This window comes from Puntigrus tetrazona, chromosome 19, assembly GCF_018831695.1.
Source record: "Puntigrus tetrazona isolate hp1 chromosome 19, ASM1883169v1, whole genome shotgun sequence".
Lineage (NCBI taxonomy): Eukaryota > Metazoa > Chordata > Actinopteri > Cypriniformes > Cyprinidae > Puntigrus > Puntigrus tetrazona.
Window position 1 is genome coordinate 13,384,136 of NC_056717.1, and position 21,630 is coordinate 13,405,765.

At 40.7% G+C, this 21,630-nt stretch overlaps 1 protein-coding gene across 2 annotated transcripts; it reads left to right on the forward strand.

Moving 5' to 3' along the window:
- The first annotated feature begins 210 nt into the window (after positions 1-210).
- On the forward strand, positions 211-21,067 carry ahdc1 (AT hook, DNA binding motif, containing 1). 2 transcript variants are annotated; one of them, XM_043218359.1, is made up of 5 exons: positions 211-798; positions 3,140-3,225; positions 15,000-15,034; positions 15,179-19,615; positions 19,792-21,067. In XM_043218359.1, the coding sequence occupies exon 4, from the start codon at positions 15,352-15,354 to the stop codon at positions 19,585-19,587; it is 4,236 nt and encodes a 1,411-aa protein (XP_043074294.1). In that variant the 5' UTR covers positions 211-798; positions 3,140-3,225; positions 15,000-15,034; positions 15,179-15,351; the 3' UTR covers positions 19,588-19,615; positions 19,792-21,067. The 2 variants fall into 2 exon arrangements, with proteins under 2 accessions (XP_043074294.1, XP_043074295.1); XM_043218360.1 differs by lacking the exon at positions 211-798 and adding an exon at positions 1,774-1,972.
- Positions 21,068-21,630: the final 563 nt, after the last annotated feature.

Consider the following 21,630-nt stretch of genomic DNA (forward strand, 5'->3'; position numbering starts at 1 on the left):
AATTTTTGAGTTATGTAATTAAGCAGATGAGCGCTACTCTAATGCCATCTCTCGTTTTGAGGAAATGTGCAACAGAAAATCAGAAAACCATTTGTGTCGCGCACGTAGATCTAATTGCATTTCTTCAAAGCCCCGTCTCCCTGTCTGGTTATTATATATTTGATGCAACCCATGCGCACACGGTGAGAGCGAGGCAGACGAGAGAATGAATGAAGTCACGATGAGCAGAACTTCAGTACCCAGAGTCCTCCAGAGGAGGAAAAAAATCTAGACACAAGAATCTACGGAGGCCCGGATGCCCCCGTCGACAAGGCACGTCTACAGCCCTCTCTGACTAGATTCCTCCGAGTTGGTTTGCAGAGGGCGAGAAACGGCGCAGAACGGCGCTCATTCCAATTTCTCGCGCTCGCTGCACTCCCGGGGCGCTCCTGTGGCAAACTGCGGTACTCTGTTACTACAATTTCAGTTTTTTATCCGACGTGGTGACAACAACACGCGAGTTTTCCCTTGTTCTCCCTGCAAATATTTTTTTGTGCGTTTTTTTCTGTTTTCTTTTTCTTTTTTTTTAAAAACCAGATGCCGAACAGCCTGTTTGGCGTCGCAAGACAGAAGAGGACCGAGATGACCAAAAGCTCCGACATTCATGCATAGTTACTGTTTTATTTTTTTCACACAGACACCTCTGCTTTTAGGATGTTACATGTCACCGACCGTTCCGTGATCCGATCTCGAGAAGCCTGATGAGCGCGTGAGGAGCGCAGCACCAACAGCTGCAGCAGCGGAGCTCGGCGCCTCCCGGTGAGTGCGCGCGTCTGGCTTCACAGCCAAAATTTGCATAGTCTTCCCCTGCGCCGCGCCGCATTTCACGAGGGTTTGTGTTTTCTATTGAAGGAATTTTTATTAACCTCATCGCTGCCATTCATTGAGCTCGCGATAGGTCACTCGCATTTACACACACAGGCGCTCGCGCACGCACACACACACACACACTCCATAGGTACACAGATTACGCTCACCTATATTCAGACATATATTACTAGCTGTCGATTGTCGCTATAAAATATCACAGACACGTACGTTATTTTGTTTAATAAAAGCGATAGACTTTTCAGTATAGGAAATGAGCTACACAAGCATATTCGTCCGTGTGTACATATAAAGAAAATCGCCCGTTTGACATGCATATATTGTGAAACGTGAGCGTGTCGCTGTAACACAGGACGAACATAAAATGCCCATTGACTATAGAATACTGATGAGTGATCATAAGTGGCTGTTGACTGACGGCATGTATGAGCGTCTGATGCGCGGGGTGATTATTATGGGGAGACGACAGCAGCCTCGCGCTCGCCAGTGACTGCACTTTTGATTAGTCTGGCTAATTATTCAGTCTCTGTCTGTCAATTTTTTTTTAATTTCAAAGTACTTTATTGGCATGGTTGTTTAGCACGCAATGCCAAAGCATCAGTGCACAAAAGAAAAAAAACGACAGATATATATATATATATATATATATATATATATATATATATATATATATATATATATATATATATATATATATATATATAATTGTAATAAAATGCCAGCCATGTTAATAAAGTCGTGATTTTAATATACGATATGAAACAAAAAAAACGACGCAGCCTTGTCATGACATGTCAATTTAACTATTTTTTTTTTAAACTAATGTCCTCTGCTGTTTGATAGTGGGCAAAGATGAGCAATGCAGTGGCGCGTTGGCGCAAGTCTTTCGGCTCTCGCTGTGAGCTCGACGGTGGCGCGAAGATGTTTATGTTGTGACAGGCGCGATTATTCACGCCACACGCTCGGAACGTAACAAAACGCGCGCGTTGCTCTGTCCCAAACGCGCACATGGTGACATTACGGAAACGCGGATGCTCCTAAAGACAAGGGAATGCACGGCCACAGTTTCCTTAGCTATATGCTGCGTCGTCGTGGAGACTGACAGGTAACGAGGTTGAACTCATTGAAGTTCCCGTCGAAATTACACGGACGTGTATATTTGTGCAGGCTGCGTTAGTTAGCAGTATGTTAATATTGTGTCTGAAGGAAAACACTGGGTTGAATAGGGAGTGGGGGACTGTCTGTGCATGTGTTACTGTGTCCACCTGTCAGAGAGTGTTGGCTAGTCTTATAGCTCTGGTCTCCATGGCAACCTTTATTCTGTAAAGGAAGCTTGGTTTCCCACAACAGCTGGAAACCTCTGATTGGCAGAGCTGAGAGACATAGCATTGGCTCAAGCTGACCTTGGCCACAGCTAGTATATCGCGCACTGCACATACTTAGCACAAAACACAGCTTCGCTCTCTTCCATCTACTTTTTCATTCCCTGCTGGCTGGCTGAAGCTGGTTTTTTGGAGAGATTTTCACCTCTGACCTCGGTTCCTCAGTCTAGGGAGGAAGGGGGAGGCATTCGGTTGCAGGCTGCTAAGTTTATCCGCATCAGTGTGTGTGTGTGTGTGTGTGTGTGCGTGCGCGTGTGTATGTGTGTGTGTGTGAGAGACAAAAAGACACGGAGAACTTGTGAGCGAGGTTGATGGTGGAGTTGGTGCGAGAGAAGGTGAGAGCGTGTATCTAGGGGTTCTGTATACCTGGCTGGTTTCTGTGTCTCTCAGTAACGAGCCAACTCTAACAAGAGACAGAACCAGCTCAATTATTAAAGAGTGAGAAAGAAAGGGAGGGGAGAAAAAACAAGAGAGAGAAGAGAAGCAGCAGTAGACTGAGAAACACATATATACATCACATAAACAAAAGCCTATGCATGCTGCGAGATTCACAGATAGCACACTCGCAAACATGACTAAAGCTCACGACGGGTGCGTCCTTACATTTTCCAGTGTTAAAACCCATCCATTAGGAGCTTTCACGGAAGCCCCCGATTTTGAATGACTGATACATCACTAACTCAATTGTTATTGTGAGAAAAATAAAGCAACTCATGCATTTTTACATTCATTATATTGTTGCCATAGACTGATACAGTATGTTGCACACTGAGTATATGCGTCCGTATGTATTCTTTCCTGACATATGTCGTTCTTTCTCTCGCTTTCTTTATTTTTCTCTCTCTCTCTCTCTCTCTCTCCCTCTCTCGCTCTTCCTTTCTCTTTTTCAGGTAACAAACTGCCTGGCTAAAGATTGCCATGGAAACATGCAGTTTGAGAGTGAGATGAGAAATGATTGAGAGAATCAATGTCTAAGGTAAGTGTGGGTTTTCATTCCATACATCATTTAGGTCACATAGGACAGCCTGTTCAAATATGCTCATTGTTTTCAATTATGTGGCTAAAACACTTGTCATTTCTATAGCTACATTAATGAAGGCTCTGATTTAACATGGCTTTTTGTATGTTCATGCGCTTTCATTGAGAAAAGTAAACGAGGCATGTTTTTCTTCAGGGTTATTTATTTTAACTAATTTAATTACATTTTTTCAAACTTTGTCTTTTTATCCGTTGGTTTCCTTTTGGCATGATTTTGAGACATAAGAATAGAATTCATTTGTAGAATTTTTTCCAAACACAATTTTTTACAGTAGTTTGTGGATTTTGTGCAAAATTTTTGCGAAACGGTATATATTTGGTAAAAAGTGTAATAATGATGAAAGCAGAAAAAGGCTTTTTTTTTTTTTACATTACAATAACAGTTACTTCAGTTCTATCCGAAATGCAGTGATAAGTCTTGCGTCACAGAAGCAAAATCTTTTAGTTGTCATTCAAACTGAGATTTTAGGAGAACAGAGCATATTCTAACTGGAGTATGAAATATAGAATTAAAAAAAATTAAATGATTTGAAATTATTATTCATAAAGATTACTTGTATATGAGCATATGTAAATAGGGTCTGTTTTGTAAATATGCCTGCAGTATAGTGTAGTGGACTAATTTGTGACTAGTTTCTGAAAGTATATCAGTGTGGTTAGGATACATTTTTTGTGAGTTTGATCATTGTGAGTAGCAGTGTTTTTATTGACATGTCATAATATCGTCAAATTTGATATACATTTCCTTGTTTTACTGTTTTTGTATGATTATTTAACTTTTTAAGCACAAAAGGAAAATTATAGTTAAATAAAATCAGATAAGAAAATAAATAATAACACTGAAATATCACATACCTTTACCCAACCCACAGATTCCATTAATTAATGCATCAAAATGTATCGTTGTTGTTTTATAGTTGTTGCTAGTGTCACAGTTTTAACATTTCGTGATAGATTCAGTTATTATAAATACAATAATTTCACCTCAGTGGTACAAAGAAAAATAGCCACAAACTTATAAATGTGCCGTAGGCTAAATATTGAGGAGGATTGAATATTCTTGAGAATCGAATGAATCTGTTCAGGCTTCGATATCATGCATAAAACCGTCCTCCACCTGCTCACGGGTCTGCAGATCATCAATCCCATCTACTCAGTTCCCCGTTTACAGTACTCTGCAGCACTGTATCGTTCGCGAGATTCTAAGGCATGGTGCTCTTTTAATGAAATCATAATTAAAATCGTCCCAGTGCTAAATTTACATCAGTGACCTCAGCTTTCCCACACACGACTGTGGGTGTTGTTGTGTCAAACAGCAAGCTTCGAACACCTGTTAGCCCCCCAGGATACTCTTGTAACGCTAGAGACTCAATTTGCTGACCCTAATGAATTATGAATACAGAAAATAAATAATAAATGATAGATAGATAGATAGATAGATAGATAGCTGAGCCTAAATAAACTAATTTACAAAAGAAGTATTAATATTAATACAGTGTGTGAAATTGTATGATTTAAAAATCATTAAAACAGGATATGAATGCAGTCCCAGGTGATTGATCAGTTGTCTATCTCTCTACCCGTCCTGTCTCTTTCTGTCTAATCTTTCTTTCTTTTTCCTATCTCTCCATCTCCTGTCTTTTCCTCACCTTCAGACTCTGTTGCAGACTCTCTCACCCTCCCGGTTTCTCCTTTTCCTGTTCTGTCTCTCTTGCACTCTCTGTCTCCCTCTCCCTCTCTCTCTCTCTCTCTCTCTCTCTCTCTCTCTCTCTGTCTGCTGGAAGTTAATGAGCCCAGCTCCCCTTGGGGAACACACACTTCCTCTGCTAGAGACAGAGGAGAGAGCGAGTGAGATTACACAGTGCAGAGAGAGTGAGCGAGAGAGAGACATAGCAGAAAGTGAGAGATGGTGGGGAAGAGGAGGGGTACTATGGGGAGATAAGGGAGGAAGGAGAAAGAGCGAGCAGGAGAGAGGGAGAAAGAGATAAAGAAACAGAAGAAAGTGAGAGAGTGGGGGAAGAGCAGAGGAACTGAAGGCCGATAAGGGAGGAGAGAGAGAAAGAGAGAGAGAGGGAGAGAGAGTAGGAGGGAGTGGAATTTTCTGGATATGATGATAGAGGGAGTGTACAGCAGAAAGATGGATGAGTGCACTACACACTCCCATCCTGAATGAGAAGGAGAGATTTAGACCATGGAAACAGGGATAGCGAGCGAGCGAGAGAATGAGCTGTGCAGGCTAAAAAGAAACAGATGCTTTTGAATAAAGCCCCTGTGAGACAGAGACTCTGAGTGAGAGAACACATGAAAAAGTCAAGGGAATATCTGCATATGTGCATGCTAGTGTGCGAGAGAGCGTGTATGTGTATTTTTGAAGCAGGTCTTAACATGCTGTCAGTGTCTAGAGTTGGAATGTGCACAAGGCGGCCATTGTTGTTTAAACAGCCAGCCAGCAGCCCTTCTCCTTGGCAACGGGCTCTGCAGCAGCGTCTCCCACGGCAACAGTGGAACAGGGGTGCTGGGGGGGGGAGTCAGGAAGTCAGGGCCGCAGTGGAGAGGCCCCTCTACAAAACACTGGCCTCAAGGTCTAACTCAATATGTGCGAGTGTGTGCGCCGTGCGCCCATATGTCTGTATGTGTAGGGGGTGTGTGTATGTGTGTTCGTAAGAGCCGGCGGGCGAGAGAGCGGCTGTGCATTAGACACAATCCAGAGAGGGATAGGAGGAGATGGGTTAGAGAGGTACACAGAGACACACACCGGCTGAAATGACAAGCTGATTGGTTGATGAGCTGTTTACTGAATATCGGGTGGAAAGGAGAGATTAGGACATGGATGAACACATCGTGAAAAGCAGATGAATACGAGTTGGATTATGAGAGAGAGAAAGGTGTGGATGCAGTGAGTGGACAGAGACACAGGTATCTGGGATGAGAAGAGGTCAAGGTTTGCTGCTTAGCCCCTGCTGGTAGATGTTGTAACTGCACCATCTGGTTATAAAAGCTTATTTCTCTACTGGCTGCCGTACAGAATTAGCCGTGTACTCTGACAAAATACATTTTGTCAAACAACATGTAAATCATTAATATTTGATTAGATAACATTAGATGTTTTACTACTGCCGAAATGTTCTGAAGAGCTCTAAAAAGCATAATTTTTTTCCCATATCAGATGACATTTTAAAAGTTTCCTCTGGGTGATATACTTGGACCTACTTGGTTTAAAAAGGATGCTTTCTTATATTAAAATAAATGTTTTAAAACATTTCTTTAAAAACAATGAATGAATTAGATTGGTCTCAGGACATGTTTTTAAAAAATTAGTTTAAGAGAATAAGTTCTTTTTAGATTGGATCTTAATGTAAACTTGCACAGGGAGTGTTTTCTGCGTCAAACACTGCAGTAGATTGAAATAGCCCCTAAGGCATGTCATATTAAAACTGGAGCGTGTTTCTTTATAGTACACAAATGTGTACATATTCCATCAATGCTTCTTCAAATTAAAAATATTTATGAATAATACTGGTTGTGTTATTTATCATAAATACAGTGGCACAATGTATTATTCAAATAAACAAGGCAATGTTAACAAAAATTTTGAAGAAAGAGTGATATATATATATATATATAAAATAAAAAAGTAAACTAATTAAACATAATAGTTTTTCTGAAATTGTGATTAATCTATTATAAGTAATTCCACTTAATATTCAGTTTTAAATATACTTTTATGTTGCAATAATTTGACATTCAGTCTTCAAAAGTTCTGGCATCTTTTTTTAATAACTGAAAGTGAGTTTCACTGATTCCAATACTGATGTCTCTATAAAATAGCTATCAGTTTAAACATTTATTAGACTTAAAAAAAATTGCTTCTAATTTTAGTGAACTTATATGCCATAATAAATGCCATATTTTGCTTCCTGTGGCCTTTAGCACAAATATACAGAAACTGAATCACAACATCAGGGTTGTTAGGTTATTTGGCTGCTATTTATTTAAGAGCTGCCTCTGCTGATGTGGTTCTGACACACATTGTATTTTCTCATGATAGTTTTCATGATAGTCTTTAATGATAAAGAAGTTTAGAGGTTTTTTAGTCCTTGGATCATATGAAAAAAAGCATCCTCATCTTTTTGTCTTTGTCTCTACTCCCATTGCCATGTTCATTCATCTCTATCCACGAATTTTGTTTTTATTTTTTACATGTTTTGTGAATTTTGCACCGCATTGTGTTGTGTTTTGCACTTTATGTGTTTTGCACATTATTAATTAATGTCTGTTAAATTAATTAATAATGTCTTGGCAGAAAAGTACTAGTACATTCCTTTTTTATGGTGTTGGAAAATAACTAACAAAGTTCAGTAAACACTAAAACTATTTGCGTCTGCTTATGATCACGATAATAATACAATAATAAAATAATATGACCTAAATATTAATTTGCAATATCCAGCGGTTCAATGGACTGGTTTTGTACAGCTAAATTAACTGAATGTGGCTGGCACTGTAATCCTTGCTCATTTAAGTTAAATTTCCCGTTTCTACTCATTTGTTAAAAAAATAAGGAGGATAGTGTGTGATTTGTAGTGTTGTTTCTTTCCATTCCTGTTTTCTCTTTAGCATTTCATTCACAGTGAGTGACTAGGGCTGAAATTACAGTATGCCACGTGTGGTTTGTCCTGTACATGGTGTACATATATCAAGAAGGCCCTTGTATTATTTCTGGTACCTGATTTAGCTATTTAGTACTCAACTAGACTAGCTGGCCACAGTGCACATCCCTAGGATGTGTACCAAACGCTCTGTCTCACTCATCCCTTCTGCCTCTCATTTATAGCTGCTGTTGGGTGGCTGTTCCCAGCTGGTGCTGTGGTCATATGACCAAGCAGAGGGGCGGGAGGTCAGGATAGTGTAGTCTCTCTCTGCTCCTCTTAAAATAACCTAGTAGACAAGCACAAGAAAATAAGGAAAGCAAAAAGTAACAAGGAAAGACAATGAGTAGATTAAGAGAAGTGCGTGTATGTGGCGTGTGTGTGTGTGTGTGTGTGTGTGTTTTTGGCTGGGCTGAGTGCTGAATGCAGTCTCTGGTGATGAAGATTATAAGGAATTTCCTGCAGCTGGGGACAAGAGAGAGCGTTCAAGTAATAGAAAGTGAAAGAGAAAGAGGGAGCAAGTGAGAAAGGTAGAGAGGGGAGGGGAGGAGGGAATGAGGGGTTACGGAGAGGAAAGATGAAGAGATGCGGGAGATATTAAGAATGCAGATGAGAAGGAAGAAGAAGAGAGTAGAGGAATGATGGAGGCATTGAAAGCAAATGAGGGAAACCAGAAGACAGACAGTGAGCTGCCTGTAAGAAGCATTTTAAAGCATGCACACAACTTAATTATGCTCCTCCTTTTATACCTCTATTCGGCCGAATTCTAAGGGAACGTCACGCATATCCCTAGTTGAGTATAAAATCCCCAAATGCACTGTGATGAGATCTGTGAAAAATGATCCCAAAACTCAGAGAAATGTTCGTAAAATTCATTGCATACTAATTACGATTTTCTAAAATTTCTGTTTACCGAGACTGCATTAAATTGATTAAAAGTGACAGTAAGGACATTTGTAATGCTACAAATAATGTCTGTTTTAAATAAAAGCTGTTTTTTAAACTGTCTATTAATCAAAAAAATCCTGAAAATAATGCGTTATGTTTTGTTTTCAACATTGTTAATAGAAAGAAATATGTCTTTAGCACCAAAATCAGCATATAATGGTTTTCTAAATGATCATGTGACACTGAATACTGGAGTGATGATGTTGAAAATCCAGCTATGCCATCACAGGAATACATTACATTCTCAAATATATTCAAATAAAATTTTTTATTTGAATTTGTAATAATATTTCACAATATAACGGTTTTTATTTGACTTTTTATGTACTTAAATTAACGCAGCCTTAGAAAGCATAAGAGACTTTTTTCAAAAACAGTAAAATATCTTACAAACCTGAGAGTTGCTTTTATGCACTTAACATGCAGAACACTATTTATGACACATGAAGTTCCTGCCTAGCTGGGCTTTCCAAATCAATTACGTCTGACATGGGTTTTTAAATGATAAAATTAAAGACACAGAAATTACAAAATGTATATTTTAGGCGAAGTTTGCATTAACTCAAGACACTTAACACATTTATTTTACACACTCTATGTGTGTCTTCACACCTACTTCATCTCCTTTCTTATAATGTCATTATTATTGTTCTGCTTAAATGCTACAAAAAGTGGTACATATAATATATCTAGCTGGTGTTTAGGAACACAAGGGGATCATCATGTTTTAGGGTTTGTGGCACTAAAAAGCTAGTAAACCCCAAACTTAATAAGTTCCAGTTAGGATGCTGACTATGTAGGCACTGAGGCAGCTGACTAGGTTTTGGAACAGAGCTATTGTGTGCGTGTGTGTGTGTGTGTGTGTGTGTGTGTGTGTGTGATGACAGCTGTGTTTCTGCAGAGTGTCACTGGAGTGTCTCTGTGGATCTTATGACCCACTTCTACCTCTCCCTTACTCTAACTCTCTCTCTCTTGCTCTCTCTCTCCTCTGTCTCTCATTCCCCTCTCCTTCGTTGCCCCCCCTTCTCTCTCTCTCCCCCCACTCTAAGCTTTCTCCTACATTCTCTCTCACCCTGTCTTGCTCTAACTTTCTCTGTTTCTCTCTCTCTCTTTCTCTGTCACTCGCCCTCACACACTGTCGGGGCTGCTGCCTGTATCTTAGCAACAACTGCACTCTCATTTGAACTGAGTGAGTGCTTTTCCCTAACACACCCACTGACACACAGACACACACTTGTGTAAACACACACTCACACACACACACACACACACACACTCCTTTGCACTTCTGTAAACAACACACATCCCAACACAAACACTTGTGCAAACATACTTCCACATGACACTCAAAAAAAAAAAAAAAAAAAAAAAAAAAAAGTTGGATGTGAGATACAGACCAGACAATGCATGGGTGTGTTTGAGCATGTATCTTTGTTTCAAAGAGTTTTTGGAGTACTTCCAATCACTGCATCATTGAGGTTTTTTTGTTGTACTTGTATGCTATAATCAATTTCATAAAGTTCATAGGAGAACAAGACCATTAGCACTATGTTTAGGAAGTATTGTTTACATGTTGCTTTTGAGTTATTTCCCCTTTACATCTGATGTAATCTGGCTATCTCGTCATTAGGCTCTGATTGGTTGAATTTCATGTGATCCAAAATAAATACCATTGTGAACATTCAGTCTTGTTGCAGGATGAGTCAACAGATAATCTTGTTTTGTGATGTGGCATTTGTTTACAGCATGGCTTATTTTGCCAATGGACAGGTGGGCATCAATGTAGACTTTCATGTCTGTCACTGGACAGTGAATCTAAGGAATCTGTGTGATTGGCTAAATGTTACCAGCTGTTTGGATCCCCTGGGGAAGATTCCAGCAGTTAAAAGGATTGGAGCAATGGAGAAAGAGACAGAACGTGTGTGGAGAATCCAAAAAGGATAAAAGTGGACGAAGGCAAAGAGAGGGAGCTGCAGTAAGAGAAGTCAAATACATTCTAATTTAAATACAAAAGAGGTTAAAACTACACGAAGGGGTTAAGGGGTGGATTTTCTCATAGGAGGTAAGGGAGGCACACCATTGCAAAATGAAAAGAATATAAATGAAATCTGAGACCAAATTGTGTGTAAACCACTCATCTTTTTGAAGATAAACTGTCCTAAAGCAACATCAGTGGATAACATTTCACAGTAAGCCATGGTCTCTTTTGTTTCCTTTAAGCTCATTGTTAGAAGAGAATTTGTTGATTTATTAGGGTGAAAAGATAATTATAATTATTATAAAATCGTACTTATAATAATAGTTAGGCAGTAGAAATAAACCAAAAAATTCTAGGGATACGTTGATATTAAAATTCTTGCATGATGATGTGTTTGATGAAAAACAACAGTAATATAAAAATGAATTTAGGCATCCCAACATGAAACAGGATGAATATGGATATTCATTTTGAGATGTGGTAAAAATGACATTTTATTCAATTCTACATTTCAACATATACTTTCAGTTAGTATCTCTAAAATAAAGGAAAATAGTATGATCAATTATATATTCGTAAAATGTGTATATTCAAAAAATACAAGTAACAGCCAAATAGTAAACGGTCAATATTTAATTTCCCTTTAACCTGTAAACTGTAAACATCACGATTTCTCAAACCCAGTAATATACCACACACCACTAGTTTGGAAGGAGTGAAAGCCACATTTAATTAGTACACAAAGCAGACCACTGCTAGCCTCACTCATGTCTACTCTCTCTCTTCACACACACTCATCACTGACTTAATCCAGCTCACTAGTCTGTCCTGGCAGGCAAATATGTGATGGTGCCAGAACTGTGAGAGAAGAGTAGGAGAAGCTCCAGACATTCAATCTCTCTCTCTCAAACGCTTAGGAGGAGGAATGTGTGTGAATATCTGAGAGACTCTGTGCGAGCGTTTCGGTGTGTGCGTGACTGTAATTAAAGTACTGTTCTGCAGTTGTGCTTGTTCCTGTCTTCTGTGAGACTGATGCTTAATTAATGAGTGGTATTAATTAGAGAAAGAGAAGGAGAGAGAGAAGGAGACAGAAAGCAAATTTAAAGTGTGAGCGAATTAGAGCGATGGAACGTAAGTGTGATCTAAAAGCTATATTGGTTTGTGTGCATTTACCTGTTGACCCTCAGACAACATCATCTTTATTTGACTGAAAATACATACAGGGCTAAGATGCATGCTTGTTAATGTGATTATCTCATTCTCCTTTATGGTTCTTACCTATTTGAACTGTACATGACCTTCGTATTTGGCATTACAAGTTAAAGGGAAAATTCACCCCAACATAAAAGTAATGTCATCATATATTCACCTTCATGTTATTTCAGATCGGTATCTGTAACTTTCACTCATTCTCAAATCACAAGAATCTAGTTAAAAAAATAATGAATATATATATATATATATATATATATATATATATATATATATATATATATATATATATATATATATATATGCTATGAGAATTGTGTGGTGGTGTACAAAGAGCAAAAATGGATTAGATACCAAGCCAATAGATCTCATGCATGATAATCGGCAGGTTGATCTTCAAAGACCTTGATGCTCTTGTTTTCAGTGTTCGAAACAGTGTCAAGGAGATTAAGGCCTACAGAGCAGTAGTCAACATCACAGGATGAGGCCATTAGAGGAAGATTTCACAACAGAATACTTCAAATGGTAGAAAAACTTCTTCAGCTGGCACACAGATTCGAGTTGACCTTCAAACACAAGCTTTTACTGTCTATTGCCAGCCCAATGAAAGGTTAATATGTTTGAAGACCCAGGTAGACGCCATTGCTGAGAGAGGCATAAGTGCAAGATAGTAGCCAAAACATGTCTTGAACATGCCTTAACACCAGTCTTGCTGATGACCAAATCGGACCATATTGGTACAGTATATCATTGCTATGTTTACTGACAACAAAATGAAGCTTTCAAAGAGGAGTAGAGTCAAACACAAGAGAGTTTCATTGATGTTTTGGATTGTTTTGTTGCCCTTGGCACCGTCAACATGTGCATGGTTTCAAGATGTCAGGCGAAGACTGAAAAATGTTGGAGAGCACTTTTGAAAGAAGTGTCAGAAACTTGGTATTGAATGAAGGTCATGGGCCTTCCAGCACACACAAAAAATAATTGTTCTGAAGCAACCAGCAATGTGTTCAGATCTAAATCTCTCTGAAAACCTGTGAGAAAAGAAAACTGTGAGCAGGCAGTGCTGAAATCTGGGAGAATTAAAGCACAAGAAGATCAGGCCAAGCTGGCAATACAGTAGTGTGGGAAGCTTATCCATGGCTCTGAACACTTGATTGCAGCAATTCTGTTTGTGCCACAGAATATTAAGTGTACGGGGAAAAAGCTGTTTTGTTTTCTAGGTGGAAGAAATAATGATATGCAGCAAATGTAAAGTTTCAGCAGCCCTTGTAGTGAAAAAGGATTGCGGAGACTAAATACTTTAATTGTTTTAACAGAAATGTGTGAATTATTATACGCAAGGGTGCATGTTTTAGGTATATTTGTCTCTGTATCAGTGTCTTCAAGAATGCAAGTGTGGCAGCTTGTTCGGCACCATGTACTGTAGCACATGTTTCTGGTTCTCTCGCTCACTCTCTCTTTCTGCACTTTCCTTATCGTTGCCAGTTAGTAATAAAAACCATGTGGAGCAGACTGAGAGATGGATAGAACTGTATTGTGTGTGAGAGAGTCCAGCCCCTGGACTGACTTACATCACTACAATGTTTATCACGAATGAAGTGCAATTCTTGTAGGAATAGTTTGCCTAAAATGAAATTTTTCACATCATTTATTTGCCTCAGTCTCATTTTGATCCTGTACTATATTTTTCTAAAACCAATATGAGAATATGACTGCTGTTTTCTGTATGGCACTTTTATGCACACAAAAATATTGCTTTAGCATACTTGGTGTATAGCACATGTGTAGGTTTTAGTGATTAATCTCTTCACTCTTAAACTTTTATTCTGCCCAAGATCTCATTTTCTGTTTTTACATAATGACAAAATAATATAGGGTAAGAATGACATTGGAGTAAATTGTACAAATGAAAACTTTCCTTCTGTTACTCAATTGTAGCATGCACTTGTTTACTTTTCTTATTTTTTTCAGGTTGCCATTAGAAATATGTGTTTTTCACTCTAAATTCCTCTATTTTACTTTTTATTCATTCACATATTCCCTCATCCTTCCATCCCTTTCTTCAGGAACTCTATATCCCTCTGCATCCCCTTCCTCTCGTCTCTTTGCTGCCCCCTGCTGCCATCTCCCAGCTTCTCTGCATTTTAGCCTTTGCTCTGCAGGTTGTGTTTTTTGTGTACCTCATGTATGTGGTGTTTTATATGTAGGTTCTAGTTAGTGAGAGTTGAATAATAGAATTAATAAGCTTTTACTTTTTTATTTAGATTTTGTGTTTTAAATTATTTTCTGTATTGCATATTTGTTTACTGGCCCAAATGTTAAATCAGCCACAAAAGTATTAATCATTTAATAATATATTTAATAATGCTTTGCATCAAAATATGTGGAAATATATCACCGTGTCTTTTAAAAACAGTGTTAGCAATCATGACACATCACACAATAAAACTGAAAAAATTAAATAAATACTAAATTGCAGCAGATACTGTTTTGAATTGAGGATTTAAGCACATTTCACTTTGGATATTTCTCAACAGTTTTTAGAAGATGTAGGTAATTATCTTTTTTCTGTTAATTTGTAAATTCAGACATTGCCCAAAGGGTTTTTGAGTGACTGTTTATTCTGGTTTATTGCAAGAGATCGAAGATGTTAAACTGTGTTCAGTACTTTGTGTGCCTGTTATTTAGTATTTTTGTGCACTAAAGATTCACCTAAAATGCTTTAAATTGCCAAATGTGAAGCATATAGAACAGTTGCCTATCCAGTGAGACATATGTCGTATTGCCATAGTGAGGCCTGCAATCTATTGCATTGGAAAGGAAAACTATGTAACCATGGTTACCGTTCCACTCATATTCTATTGCCATGGTTACAACTGTTCTCTAACTGTATCGCCATAGTGACAAGTGTCCTTTCGCCCACAGGGATAACACAAAGCATGGCCACAGCAGCAGACATGGTAAGAACAACTGCAGTTATTTCAATAGCATATTCAATTATGTTGTATATTAATTGTTTGCATTCCGCAACAGTAAGTAAATATGAACATCTCTTTTTGTTTGTTTTGTCCCCTTTACCCTGGGAAATAACTGGGGATCCCAAGACTGTGTGAAGCCTGATGGTCCAATTCATTCTGACTAAGAATAACAGTGAGAGGAAAGAGATGAAAAAACCTACCAGCTAAACTGGATCCAGCTCACAATTAAACTTGACACGGAAACATCACTAACACATATATATAAATACGAAAGCTCCTGATCTGCAATTTTGGGGGTAATGAGCCGTCTGTCAGGTCGCCTGCGCTCTGGAGGTGTTCGTTTGACTTGTGAGGCACTGGCTGACAAGGACTGCAGTGATGATGAGGGCCCCTCTTTATGGGAGGGGGATGAAGAGCCTGGGGGCACATCTGTAGGACCCACTGACTCTAATCCAACCAGCTCACTACATTACAGCTTTTATTCACCTCCTTCTTTAGCTAATGGTCTGCGGAACCATGAAGAGCAACTTCGACGTAGAGCAAGGCGACGTAGGCAGACAGAATATGTGGAGCAATTACACACTCAAGAACAATTGCTCATTCAGCAAAACACACAACCACAGATGCACACAACACAACACTCACACTCAATTACACAGTCGAGCACACACATGCAGCCTCATACCCACATTGCGATGGATACACATATGTGGATGGACACAAACACACTAACACACAAGCGCACACAGAAAGGCATGTGCACGCCTACAGACACTGGCTCCTCTCTTTTAGAGCAGGACCCTTCCCTGATTCCAGAGGACTTGTCTTTACCTTCCAAGACTGACACGCATAATGTACATGTTCAGTCAGCCCCTTTGTTACACACCACCCTTTCCCCAAACAATTTGACACCTACTCAATATAACCCTTCCCCTTTACTCAAGGAGGAGACAGAACACAATTCAACATGTAAGCCAGAAATGGATCACACCAGTGACGTAGACCACATTCATATAACAGGCCAAGCTAGTGTCATGACCTCTGTGGAGGCTGAAAGGAAGTATACCCTGCGGAGCTCTGGCCGACCACGTTTCCCCTGCCATCTTCGGAAATCATCCCGTTTACGTAGAGCTGCTGAGGAAAACATGTTCAAAAGGGAAATGGACCAAAAAGATGAAGAAGAGGAGGAGAAGAGAGTCTGGAGAACAGAGGACATAAGGCCGATAGAGGAGCTTCCCCCAGAAGTCTGTAATGCTGCCTCATCATTTGAGGTTTTACCATTGCCAGCTATGTCTGCAGGTGTTACACCAAATCATAGCATGAGAATATCAGAAGGAGAGAGCATTGTTACTCACCACTCAGTTAGAGGGAGGCGACAGGGACGTTATTTAGGTGTGAGGAAGATTGTAGTAAAAGTAGCCAGAATACCTGTTCACATGAGCCGACGACAGAAAAGTTACAAGATCTCATCCCTGGAGCCAGTGTGTGCTGGACCTCGAGGAGAAGGGGTCACTACAGGAGAGAGGCCTGAAGCGGGTGTAGGAGGTGAGCCAGGACCTAATGTTTCAAGAGAGCCCACTGCACTACTCCGCATGAAGAACAATGGAAAGAGTGTGATGGTGATGTTTCCACCAGGAGAGCTTCCTGTAATCCTGAAGCGACGCAGAGGACGCCCCCCTAAACAGGCATTACCAGGACAACCTGACATGCATGAGACCAGAGCAGGAGCAGCCAGTGCTGCAGAGCCAAAAAAAATTCGGAGGCGGCGAACAGTAAAGCTACCGTCTCCGCAGCCCTCATATGTTAATGATACCAATGATGTTAAAGTAGAATATGCAGATGTCCTCTCCAAATTGGCCTTCTTAAACAGACAACCTCCCAGCACAGGGCGCTGCTCTCCTCCACGCTGTTGGACCCCAACAGAGCCTGAAACTTTTCACATACCACCAGAAAATCCATCCCTTTCCACTCTTTTGCACCGCCTCACAGGATTCCGAAGAAGAGGTGGTCGTGCAGGTTGTATGGGTAGTAGAGGAGGGGGAGCAGCTGGATCCTCTGATTCCTTTAAGAGGTCATTTAGTGACTTCTTTGAAACAATTGGCAAGAAGCGGAAGGTGCCTGCATCTGAACCTGGAACTCCTCGAAAAAGAGGCAAGGGTGTTGCTGGGGGAGTAAGCAGGGCAGCTTTAGGTGACTCTACACAAGGTGAGAAGGTTAGAAAACGACGATCACGAAAGAATGGGGCTATAAAAAATGGTCCACAAGAGCAAGACTGGCAAAATGAAAATAGTAGCTGGATTGGAAAAGGTGACAGAGATATTACTGAGAAAGCAAGCAGTTATCAGAGCCCTTGTTCCCCTCGTGGAAGTTTTCAAAGCAGTGAGGCTAGTAAAGGGGGGATGTACCACAGCCCCGGTATGAGAGGGGTAGGCAGTGGAGAAGAGTCTCAGGGAATGTTTGCAGGATATTTTCGCTCTCTTCTTGATTCTGATGACTCATCTGATCTGCTTGACATCTCTATGTCTAGCCCTGCTGGACGCCAGGAAGGTCGTAAGCTCACCCCAGGATATGAGGGTGGGAGTCCTGGTGCAGCCCATCGCTGGTCTCCTGCCTTTCCTAAAAGAAGTCCTAAAGGAGCAGCCTGTCTTGGAGAAGCGGCAGCATTACCCTCACCCCAAACACAAGGCAGTTCGACAACTAAACCCTCATATTCATACAGTGTCTCACAGACCTCTCCTACCCCATCCTTCCCTAAATCCCCTGCACTCTTGCTGTCCCGTTCACCCAGCTCACCACATCCATCAGGTGGTTATCCTCAATATCCACCTAGTTATAGTGCTGGGGTTCCTCAAGGAGGAAGCATTTACCCCCTCCCTCAACAGCAGCAACAACAGCAAAGGCCAAGTGACTGTAGCTTTACATATGGCACAAAAACTCCCTCTGTTCCCTCTGCGCAGTGTCAAATTAGTTTTTCAAACTACCAGGGTTCTGCGAAGCGCAATTATAGTGGATATCCAGGCCCACCTCATTCAACCATACAGCGAGGGGACTCTGGTGCAACCTCACCAGGTGGAAATTATATGTCAGTGTCAAAGTCTAGCCCCTATTCCTTATCCTCTTCTCCGCCTGAGGGTTGCCGACAATACACCTCTACAGCTCAGTGGGGATACAGACAAGGGGGAAATAACTGGGGTGGTGATGCATATGGTACTCATCAGTTTCATGGTTTCTCTGACTATGGGGTATCCGGAACTGGATCAGAATCCAAAGACATTCTGGACATCTCAAACTACACACCCCAAAAAGCCAAACAGCGTCCTTGCCTTGACACACTCTCTGAATCCTCCTCAGATTCTTCTCACACTGGTGGAGCAGGGATGGGTGTTGTGGGGGGAGCATTTCGCCCAAGGGATGTTCCTATGCCTGAGGGTCAGTCTAGCCTTTCAAGCCTGGAGAAGCTAATGCTTGACTGGAATGAGAATTCAGCAGGCCCCTCTTACAACTGGAGTCAGAATGTACTATTCCAAGGTGGGGCGAAACCAGGTCGTGGGCGAAGGAAAAAGTCTGAGATACACAATGAGAAGGAAGCATGCTCTGTTCCGCCAGGATCACCAGCCAGTCCTCCTATGCAAGGGGGAGGGCCAAAACGTAGTGCTACAGGTGGTAGACAACCGAGAGGAGCCAGAGGCAGGGGAGGTTTCTCTCCTTGCCAAAGAGATCGCCCGCCACCACCAAAAAACAAATCTCAAAAGCCTTCAGCCCCATCAGGGTCAGGGCAGATGGGATCAGGAGGTGTATACCAAGAAGCATTGGACTACTACAGTGGAGATAGTAGTAGCCTGTCACCTCTCAGCCATGCCCCTGAGTCCTGTGAATACCCCTCTCCATATTCTGTCCATACTTCTACTCCCTCCTCAGATGAGAGATTTGCTCATGTCTACCCTCCAGACTCTGCCTCTATATCCCCCAGTTTATCAAATCAGTCAGATGCCCTAAAGCAGTATTCTAAACCTGGCCCTCCCTCACAGACTTATGGGCATGCTGCCAGGACTTTTAGCCCAACCCTCTCGCCAACCCCTCGCCTCTTGCCACAGTGTGGTTCTGCCATGAGTCCGCATCGGGTCCCAAAAGACCAGTTCTCTCAGTATGATTCCCCCAGTTACAGTGGCTCCCCATGCTGGTATGGTCAAGGAGGAAGTGTTGCTGGCAGCCCCCAAAACTATGAGGAACAGCGACAACCAGCTGTCTCTTTGCCCTCCCACAAACGAGACATGTCTTTGATGGTCTCTGGGATGAGAGTTACATCCCATTCATCCTACCCTTCCCCTTTACAAAGAGGTCCTTCCATGTCAACTTCTTGTGTGAGTGGGACTCTGGACTCTTCCCCTCAGCATGAAGAGATGGGTTACCATGGTAACTTGGACAGCTATGCACCCATTGGACATCGTTATGCACCCCAAACAGCCCGGGGAGGGGTACTCTGCCAGCTTCTTGACCAGCCCAGCGAAGAAGGCTTTACCGTCACCAGCCTGTAGTTGGAATTATCTTGGAATCCTTAAAGAGGTAAGTCATTAATTCTGGGACGTAGTTCAAAAATATTATCAGCATGAATTTTTTTCAAGTGGATGCTTGAATGCTGCTACAAATTATATACTGACATAAGTTTTTGTCATAATGTATTTTTTTACTAATCCTAATCCTCATTTGACTATTCTTTTTTCCTTTTCTTTTTTTGACAGATGAAATGGACAGTACCCTTTTCATATTTTTAATCTTTTTTAAAGGATAAGCTTTGGAAGACATTTAGACTGAAGAGTTTCAGAGCTATGGACTAAATAAAGACTTCTCCAGCAGTGACAATCAAGATCCAAATCCATACACATGGACACATGCAGAAACACATGCACGAACACAAACATACTATGTGATCACAAAACATATACATACTTGCATATACTTTTCATATGCTGACTTGCAACTGCAAATGCACGCACAAAAAGACAGTCTTGCAAACTAATATTGCTATACAGCTTGGGCTAGGGACTTACTAAACAAACAATGGACACTGCTAGTATCACGAAGAAACCAATTTGATGAAATGCAGGGAACAACCTTGTCCCTTTCTTTTAGAGTGCAAATGTGATTCACACATACCCACATTTCAATGACTCCCAAAACTAAACCAATGGGAAAGACCACACAAAAGGTTTTTGTCTACATTCTGATCTTGCTCCTTCTTTCTCTGTCTGTTTTAGTCTCAAAGCCTCCTCTGATTTTGTCACTGGGGAGATTACTTAATCCTAAAGGTCGGTCCACTCCTTCAGCATCTATAAATGGTGACTGCATAAACTGCCCTCTTCTCACTTTTAAGTTCAGCATTTTAAAAAAACTGCATTTGTACATAAGCTACTCAAATTGTTCCATCACTTGAGGAGCTCACTGCTATGAAAACAAAACTCAGAGTCCTGCTGAAAGAGACATATGTTAAAGCAGCAATGTCATGACAGTGTTTTGGAACTGCTGTAAGGACACATGAGGGAAATACCAGTTTTATGTGGCTTTAAATTGTTCAGCTTGGGTTTGTGCAAGTACAGTTTAAGTAATCTTTTTTATCAGTGGCCTGGTCTGGTCCCACAGGAATGTGTCTAAATTTGATCCCTTCAACCGTCGCTCTGGATCTACAGCATGGTCACTTTGTGCCCAACATCCGACTCTCATTTGTGTGTTTTTATCACCACAGGAGGACAGACACCCATGCACTGCCCCCGAACGATGCTGTCCTTGTCAACATGTTTAGAGGCCAGGGCACTTTCCACCCTGGATTTGATGGCCTGGAACTCAGGGTGTGGACAATGCATATTCGCCTCCTCTTTTTCTTTCATCCCTCTGTTCGTATTTCTTGTGGTCCGCTGTGTCGTACAGTGATTTTTTGTGATGAAATATTGTATCTGTCTGTTCCATATACTGTATCTGAGGTGAAAATATTTAAATACACATTCTGTTCTAATCATTGTTTAATTTTGTCCGGCCTCTACTCTGTGGTTGGGAAAATACAATGAAATGAGGTCCAATGGAGGCCAAGCAGGAAAATAAAAAATACAATGGGTAATAACCTCTATTATGATTTTTACTAAAATTTTACTCTTTCAAATGACAGTCTAATTAAATTTGATGATTTGGAATACTTTACTCTTCATATGATGTATGTTATATTTTGTAACCTTTCCTTCCATTTTCCTTCTGTGAGTGGTTTTGGTGCCTCTTTTACATTCTGGTCCATGCAGCACCACTCAGGCGTTTGGAACGAGGCAATTGTGCTTTTGGCGTCAGACGTTCTAACAGAAGCGCAGATGAGTTCAGATGAGGACATGAGCAGTGATTTGAAAGATGAAGGAAAGGTTGTATGGGAATTATGGAAAGTAATTGAGTGAAGGAGCCTGTGAGAATTTTTATTTGTGTGGTAGGTTTTCATTCTGTATTTTTTCATTGATCATTTTGTTTGTAAATGTGTGGTATTGGGGGTGTGTTTGTGGGGGAGGGGTGTGATACTTAAATTTCTCATCCTTTTGCTGCCCCAC

What these genes read in the sequence shown, in the direction of transcription:
- ahdc1 (XM_043218359.1), top strand. Translation starts at nt 15,352, where the DNA reads ATGAGCCGTCTGTCAGGTCGCCTGCGCTCTGGAGGTGTTCGTTTGACT.